This window comes from Mixophyes fleayi, chromosome 2 (assembly GCF_038048845.1).
Source record: "Mixophyes fleayi isolate aMixFle1 chromosome 2, aMixFle1.hap1, whole genome shotgun sequence".
Classification (NCBI taxonomy): Eukaryota; Metazoa; Chordata; class Amphibia; order Anura; family Limnodynastidae; genus Mixophyes; species Mixophyes fleayi.
The window spans coordinates 37,476,679-37,485,334 of NC_134403.1; the positions used below are offsets into that span (position 1 = coordinate 37,476,679).

The window sequence follows — 8,656 nt, forward strand, 5'->3', positions numbered from 1 at the left end:
GCTTTTATTGACAGTTACATTAAGTTTATGCAAAGAATCAATATTTGCAGTGTTGACCCTTCTTTTTGAAGACCTCTGCAATTCGCCCTGGCATGCTGTCAATCAACTTCTGGACCACATACTGACTGCTGGCCACCCATTCTTGTCTAATCAATGCTTGAAGTTTGTCAGAATTTGTGGGTTTTTGTTTGTTCACCTGCCTCTTGAGGATTGACCACAAGTTCTCAATGGGATTAAGGTCTGGAGAGTTTCCTGGCCATGGACCCAAAGTTTTGCTGTTTTAATCCCCTAGCCACTTAGTTATCACTTTTCCCTTATGGCAAGGTGCTTCATCATGCTGGAAAAGGCATTGTTCATCACCAAACTGTTCTTGGATGGTTGGGAGAAGTTGCTCTTGGAGGATATTTTGGTACCATTCTTTATTCATGGCTGTGTTCTTACTCAAAATTGTGAGTGAGCCCACTCCCTTGGCTGAGAAGCAACCCCACACATGAATGGTCTCAGGATGCTTTATTGTTGGCATGACACAGGACTAATGGTAGCGCTCACCTTTCCTTCTTCGGAGAAGCGTTTTTCCAGATGCCCCAAACAATCTGAAGGTAGATTCATCAGAGAAAATGACTTTACCCCAGTCCTCAGCAGTCCAATCCCTGTACCTTTTGCAGAATATCAGTCTGTCCCTGATGTTTTTCTTGTAGAGAAGTGGCTTCTTTGCTGGCCTTCTAGACACCAGGCCATCCTCCAAAAGTCTTCACCTCACTGTGCATGCAGATGTACTCGCACCTGCCTGCTGCCATTCCTGAGCAAGCTCTGCACTAATGGTGCCCTGATCTTGCAGCGGAATCAACTTTAGGAGACGTCCTGGCGCATTCCGGACATTCTTGGGCACCCTGAAGCCTTCTTGATAACTATTTCACCTCTTTCCTTGAAGTTCTTGATGTTCCGATAAATGGTTGAGTGAGGTGCAACCTTACTAGCAGCAATATCCTTGCCTGTGAAGCCATTTTTGTGCAAAGCAATGATGACTGCATGTGTTTCCTTGCAAGTAACCATGGTTAACAGAAGAAGAACAATGATTTCAAGCACCACCCTCCTTTTAAAGCTTCCAGTCTGTTTTTCTAACTCAATCAGCATGACAGATACTCCAGTCTTGTCCTCATGAACCTGTGTTAAAGAGAGAACCACTGACCTGATGTCATCTGGTCCTTTTGTGGCAGGGCTGAAATGCAGTGGAAATGTTGTTTTTAAGATAAAGTTCATTGTCATGGCAAAGAGGGACTTTGAAATTAATTGCAATTCATCTGATCCCTCTTCATGACATTCTGGAGTATATGCAAAGTGCCATCATAAAAACTGAGGCAGCAAACTTTGTGAAAAATAATATTTTTTGTCATTTTCAAAACTTGGCCATGACTGTAGAAGACTAGGTGAAACTGAATATGACAGCTGTTCATTGATTTAAGGTTGCTTTATTATGTTTAAATAATTAAAAAATATAAATTAAAAGTAAAGCTTAAAGTTTACATTTTCGGAGGGCAAAAATAACTGTTGGGAGATGAAAATGAGAAGCTGTCTGTCAGAACCTGCAGGCCACTCCCAAAACACTGCAGTTGAAACACCTTTGTATGGTATATGCTGAATTTAGACTGTTACCTTGCATGAAACTAATGGAGTTGGCTTCTTTTTTGTAGGAAATGCTCCTAGATGAGAAGCATCATGTGGCTGTTGCTTTGGGGGGCACTGATACAAACAAAGCACACGATTCAGAGGTACAATTTTATCTATTCTGTAGTGTGCTTTTCGTAGATTATACAAAACACAAATCTGCAAAACCACATCCTAAAAAGTCTGCTGCCCTTTTCAGACAGCTGTATGTACACAGTGAAACTCTGTTCAAAATGTAGAATGTTAGAGCCAACTATGAAGAAATGAAACTCGAAATTGCAGTCTAATCCCATCAATTATGTGGATGGATGTACAGGGGATGAAATGGACATGTCTAGTACATCCGCTCCATCTTCATGTCCATGGGTATGTGTGTTTGAAGTGGTTTGGGATACACTAACATATAGTCAGAGGGCCTGAGTCATTAGTGAAAGTAAGGAAAAAAAAGTAAATGTTCTCCAGGACAAACCATGTTACAATGCAAGGGGTGCAAATTAGTTTATTACTTTGCACATAAGTTAAATACCAGCTGTTTTTTCATGTAGCACACAAATAGTTGATAGCTTTATTTTCACACTGAAAGTTGAAGTCGGTCTAGGACAGGGGTAGGCAACCTGCGGCTCTCCAGGTGTTGTGAAACTACAAGTCCCAGCATGCTTTGCCAATAGATAACCAGCAGATAGGTGGCAAGGCATGCTGGGATTTGCAGTTTCCCAACACCTGGAGAGCCGCAGGTTGCCTACCCCTGGTCTAGGACATGCCCTACCTCAACTATAAATTTGTCCCCACATTTTAAATTTACCTCCCCCTCCAATGCAGCATGGTTTTGCCCACGTACAAAGTTACTCATGTTTTATGCTTTGCTCCCCTTAATGACTCAGGGCCAGAGTCTAAATGTGAACATGAAATTGTGTTTTTATGTTTCATTGTTTCTTTTTTTAGGTTTTGTCTGATTAAGGTCAAAATACCATATTGCTTTATCTCCTGCTTGTCTGTGTGTACCCTGTTTATTAGCCATCCAGATGATCGTAATATTCACAGCCTAACCAATCACATAATTTGCATTGTGGGAGGCAGTGACCTGTCCCTTCGTGTGATTTTATTAGTGAGCACAGAGATGCATTTGGCAGGAGCAATGTCATGATGTGAGGAGGGGAATGCACACAGGCAGGAAGCAACGTAGTGAGGGTTAGATTATGTTTCTAAGCTCTTTGCACTGAGTAATGTTGTGAGGCTCTTGTCAATCTTATGCAGGAATATTGTGGCATCACATGCAAACAAAACCAAAGTTCATAAATCCAAATTGTTGTTTTTTTTTCTTGTTAATTTCCAGGACAGAAAGATGTCTGGGAGTTTGTTCACAGTTCTCACCTATGAAGACCTGATGGCATCTGCTGTTCCAATTACACCAGAGGATCCAAACTACTGGGATAACTTTCACTCCAAGCAAGAAGTGCCGTGTCGGCAAAGTGTCAAAGCAGAACGAACAACAGTGACATCTTGAGCTTTGATAGTGTGTACAAGTTTCTCTGGAAACATTGCGCAGGGAGCATTGCTCAGTGACTAAGGTCTATACAACAGTGACGCAGAGACTACTATAGACAACTATTTGAATCCCAGCATCTGCTCCTTTTGACATTATGGAAATCCTTTTGGTTCTGTGTTTCACAGGCAAATAATAAAGGAATAGATTGCAGACTGATTGGGCAGGACATCTATGCCAGAAATGTTACCTATGCAGAGATGAATTAAAATGCGTTACAATGAAATTAGATTCATGGGGTAGAGAGGGTGCATTCAGGGGGACACCTGCTTTTTTGTGGAGACACCCAGAGTATGTTTCCCCTGCAAAACACGTGATTATTTCATGTCTCTGGGAGTGATAGAAACCAGCTATCAGCTTATACTTTCAAGGGGACCACTTTAGTGCCTTTCAGGTGCACATTATATGTTAAAGCCCCCTTAAACATACAAAAGTGTCACATGTTATAAAGATGGTCCTGATGGAAGCACTATCTGGCTTCACATTTCCTATCCTCACAGCAATTGTCCTGTTGATCTTTGTATTTACATTGAGAAGAGTCACAGTTGTTGCAGCTAGAACATCACTTTTTAATAATATTCTTATCTTAGGACAGTATAAATATATTGATTGGAAGAGCCTTAATATGTCCAATGTATCTTAAAATCTTTAGATGATGAAGAGCATTTAAAACCATTGATAACACAATCATTTATGCACTGCTATTAGCATTCATACCTCTGCAAATGCAATGATTGATTTGCCACACTGTACAAAAGGCAGTTTTGTTCTCTGGCTATTAATATCCTTCCAATACCCACATTTACTTAATCTAAACAATTGCAATGACACAAGTGTTAAACATTCATTATATACTTTAGCCAGAAAAAAAGTAACACTTACATAAAGGCTCCCTGGTCTTATTGCTTAATTTGTGGGAAAAAAAAATATTTTAAAACTGCCACTTAGGGCTCATTCACTTATAGCGCTTGCAGTATAGTTTGCAGTCTGACCGTGTGCATATAGAATAGGGCAAATGTGTAGCTCCAATACACCATGTTCATAGCGTGCTGTATGTTAACATGTACTAGTATATGAACAATCGGGGTGTACTGGCATCTGGATCAATGCTATTGTTTCTTGGTGTGGTCATGTGGGCATTGCAGTCTACAAATGGGCAAACAGTGGCGCATGCATAGCTCAGTGATATAGTCAGGATATGGCGACTCTCCAGACAGTTTAGCCAGGTATTTGGTTATTAGAACAAATTCACAAAATAAATACAATGGATATAGGAATGTTTCAGCGCTGTTGGCTGCAGTCACATAGGTGGATATAAAGACTAATCTTATCTTCTTAACAACATATACAAATAGTGATAAATAAAGAGAATACTTATATTTTGAAGGTAGATGTGTGGGTCACTTTGTTCAGATCTTTCCTGCAATTTGTGATGACATAGCATAAAAAATACAAAGACACAACATAGTGGGATACAGTAACAACAAGTGACGTATGATGAATGTGAGATTGACTTCAATCCAATGTTCTCTTCTTATGTGAATCCACTCACCAAATATAAGATATAAACGTGTCTTAATTAGTTATATCATATGGTGTCTTCACCCATCTTCTTATGTGATAACACTTACAAGATGGAATAGTAGGCCTGGGTTCAAATGTCTTTAAAGTCCTCCATTTGATAATCAGGATCTTTCTCTCAGAGTCCTTCATACGCTTTGTTTTCATGTCTATTTCTTTCATCAACCTTGGATGTCCCTATTTTATGTATGTACGGTTTTCCCCACTGTACGCTGCTGCAGAGCACTGTGGCGCCTTAGAAATCTGTGTCCTCCGCCTCGTTCTGGGGAGGAAATACAAATCGGTGGAAATACAATGGGACAATGAAAGTGCGTATTTGTGATAAATATTTTGAATACAATAATTGATTCATTGATTGAAATCTCATATCTACATGATTTTCAGTGACTGAAGAGCATAATTATATTCATAGTGTCTGATACTGATTGGGTCTAGATTGGTTTTATAGCAAAAAAAAGTAAAAAATTGGAGATATCAACCCAACAGTGATAGGGGATCACCACATGTAGACATATAAAGAGGGGAAATACAACTTTTAAGAATAGAAGAGACTATTGATGCTTAAAGAGCTGTCTTTATAATGTAAAAGTACACTTCCAGATAGCAAAAGACATACATATTGTTAGATATATACTTTAAAATCCTCATCTGTCTAACATACATTGTAAGAAGGGGCATAAGGAATTATAACAAAACAATCTAATTTCCCTGATCTGTCGGAAGGGTTTAAATAGAACAGACAGCATAAACAAATTTTAACATTTTGTATCACTTAAAAATGTTTTCCTACTTCCCCCCGCCGATCCCACAAAACCTATAGGCATTATATAAAGGTTCTCTTTAAGACTGGTTAATTGCAGCTATTGTTCTTTGTGTGTCTCCATGTCCCTGATCTATGCTTTGCTTTACTGTCCCATACATATGTACTGGTAACTACAGAGCATACCTTAGTTGGGTCAGTGTTTCCAAAATTATTTTAGCTACAGGAGGCACCAGCTGAGACAGCTATCATGTTATTAATTGTATTGTGACACACTAGTGTTAAAATAATGTAACTCAATGGTTCCCAAACTGTGCGCCGTGGCTCCAGGGGTGCCGCGGCCAGGACCTCTGGTAAGCAAGGCAGAGGACTACTTGGTAATTATTTTGACTTAGAGGTGCCTTGAAAAAATTATGGAGACCCTAAGGGTGCCTCGAACTGAGAAAGTTTGGGATTCACTGATGTAACTAAAAGGGAAATGATGAAAAATCATTGCACTTATAAATTGCCCAGTTGTGGATAATGTTTTTTCTTTTATATTGTTATAATTGCACAAACCCATTGCATGCAGTATTTACAACTTCTTTAAAGACATATCCCTGAGGAAATGTACATTCTTTTTACACCAATAAGCCAGATATAATGACTGGAGGATGCCCACACTATGCAGCCACAATCAGCATCTACGTCATGGAATTCTCCTGAGGCTCTCAGTCCGTGCACCTTGTTCAACCTTGTTCAGTAGCCAGTTGCACCACCCAAGGAGTTTCCCCATAAGACAGTGTCAGGTTATGGTCATCCAGCAAGGAAAATATAGAGACTTTCCTCAGAATTTGTGTGTCATCTTGTTAAGATGTCTGTGGAACACTTTTACCTTAGTCTGAAGTTTCTCAGAACAATTCCAATGGTAACTCACCATTTTATTGTGTTTATAGTCAACACTTTCTCTGACCTTCTGAGCCCTCCTGACATGTTCGAGTTTCCTGCTACTGATGCTACTCTCCATTTTATAAAGGCCTTTTATAAAAATAAACACCCACATCAAAAATGCAATTTGCACTTATTTTTGATCAAATGCAATTTTATTAAAAGAGGCCAAAAAGTGACAGCCATTAGTTTAGTTTGTTGGGGCATCACCTTTCACATGTCATGGCATGTGAGGCAGTCTGACCTCTAAATACAGCTGTCCATTGGTGGTACTAGCTCTAATAATTACTCTGGTCCTGCAGTTCTAACATATTTGGCAAAAATGAATTCTGCTCAACTCAAATGTCCAAATTAAATTAATTCAACAGCAAATGTGGTACAATTGTCTCAGGGAGAGCAGTATTGATCGTGTAATCTCATCCTAGCGCTTAAAGGATTTTATGTTAAGTTCTGCAAAGAAGCCTGGCTCATCTCTTCTTCACACTAAATTATGCCCAAGGAGTGATTGTAGAAAAGTGAAATATGTCTTTCAGAAAGTTGTTTCATTTCTACTGATGAAAAGATCCCTGCAGTGCAATCTTAGAATCAGATGCGGCAGTTCATTTTAAATAGGGTTACATCTATATCATGCTTGGAATAGCGGTAGCTTGTTTTCTGTGTGACTCACTGAGCCAAATATAGCATTCTAGATATCACTGACAGAAAATCTCTTCATCCTTTCATGTACATTATATTTGCAGTTGTGAAGTCAAATCAATATTATGCTATTTTTAAAAAAAATAGGTCTTTATTTCAAATCCATATATCAATAAAATTGTCCAGATAATATTATTGTGTCTACTTGCTATTTGCATAGCTATAGCATGAATCTTTTAATGACTGTTGTATACAGGTTGTCTAATATATAGGTTATATATATATATATATATATATAAATGTGTGTGTGTATATACAGTGCATCCGGAAAGTATTCACAGGGCTTCACTTTTTCCACATTTTATGTTACAGCCATATTCTAAAATGGAATAAATTCCTTTTTTCCCTCAAAATTCTACACACAATACCCCATAATGACAACGTGAAAAATGTTTTTGGAGATTTTTTCAAATTTATTAAAAATAAAATACTAAGAAATCACATGTACATAAGTTTTTACAGCCTTTGTCATGAAGCTCAAAATTGAGCTCAGGTGCATCCTGTCTCCACTGATCATCCTTGAGATGTTCCTACAGCTTAATTGGAGTCCACCTGTGGTAAATTCAGTTGATTGGACATGATGTGCAAAGACACACACCTCTCTATATAAGGTCCCACACTTGACAGTGCATGTCAGAGCACAAACCAAATATGAAGTCAAAGGAATTGTCTGTAGATCTCCGAGACAGGGGAAGGGTACAGAGAAATATCTGCTTCTTTGAAGGTCCCAATGAGCACAGTGGCCTCCATCATTCGTAAATGGAAGAAGTTCGGAACCACCAGCACTCTTCCTAGAGCTGGCCGGCCGTCTAAATTGAGCGATTGGGGAAGAAGGGCCCTAGTCAGGGAGGTGACCAAGAACCCGATTGTCACTCTGTCAGAGCTACAGCATTCCTCTGTGAAGAGAGGAGAACCTTCCAGAAGGACAACCATCTCTGCAGCAATCCACCAATCAGGCCTGTATGGTAGAGTGGCCAGACGGAAGCCACTCCTTAGTAAAAAGCACATAGCAGGCCGCTGAAGTTTGCCAAAATATACCTGAAGGACTCTCAGACCATGAGAAACAAAATTCTCTGGTCTGATGAGACAAAGATTGAACTCTTTGGCGTGAATGCCAGGCATCATGTTTGGAGGAAACCAGGCACCGCTCATCACCAGGCCAATACCATCCCTACAGTGAAGCATGGTGGTGGCAGCATCATGCTGTGGGGATGTTTTCAGCGGCAGGAACTGGGAGACTAGTCAGGATAGAGGGAAAGATGAATGCAACAATGTACAGAGACATCCTGGATGAAAACCTGCTACAGAGCGCTCTTGACCTCAGATTCGGGCCATGGTTCATCTTTCAGCAGGACAACGACCATAAGCACACAGCCAAGATATCAAAGGAGTGGCTTCAGAACAACTGTGTGAATGGCCCAGCCAGAGTCCAGACTTGAATCCGATTGAACATTTCTGGAGAGATCTGAAAATAGCTGTGCACC

The 8,656-nt window shown here is 39.7% G+C and overlaps 1 protein-coding gene across 2 annotated transcripts in view; it reads left to right on the forward strand.

Moving 5' to 3' along the window:
• AASDHPPT (aminoadipate-semialdehyde dehydrogenase-phosphopantetheinyl transferase) overlaps positions 1–3,367 on the forward strand; it is a 61,972-nt gene extending 58,605 nt beyond the window's left edge. For both annotated transcript variants that reach the window (XM_075198817.1, XM_075198818.1), the window contains exons 5-6: positions 1,692–1,769; positions 2,999–3,367. In XM_075198817.1, coding sequence (XP_075054918.1) covers positions 1,692–1,769; positions 2,999–3,169 — 249 coding nt within the window. In that variant the 3' untranslated portion in view covers positions 3,170–3,367. The remainder of the gene's footprint in view (positions 1–1,691; positions 1,770–2,998) is intronic.
• Positions 3,368–8,656: the final 5,289 nt, after the last annotated feature.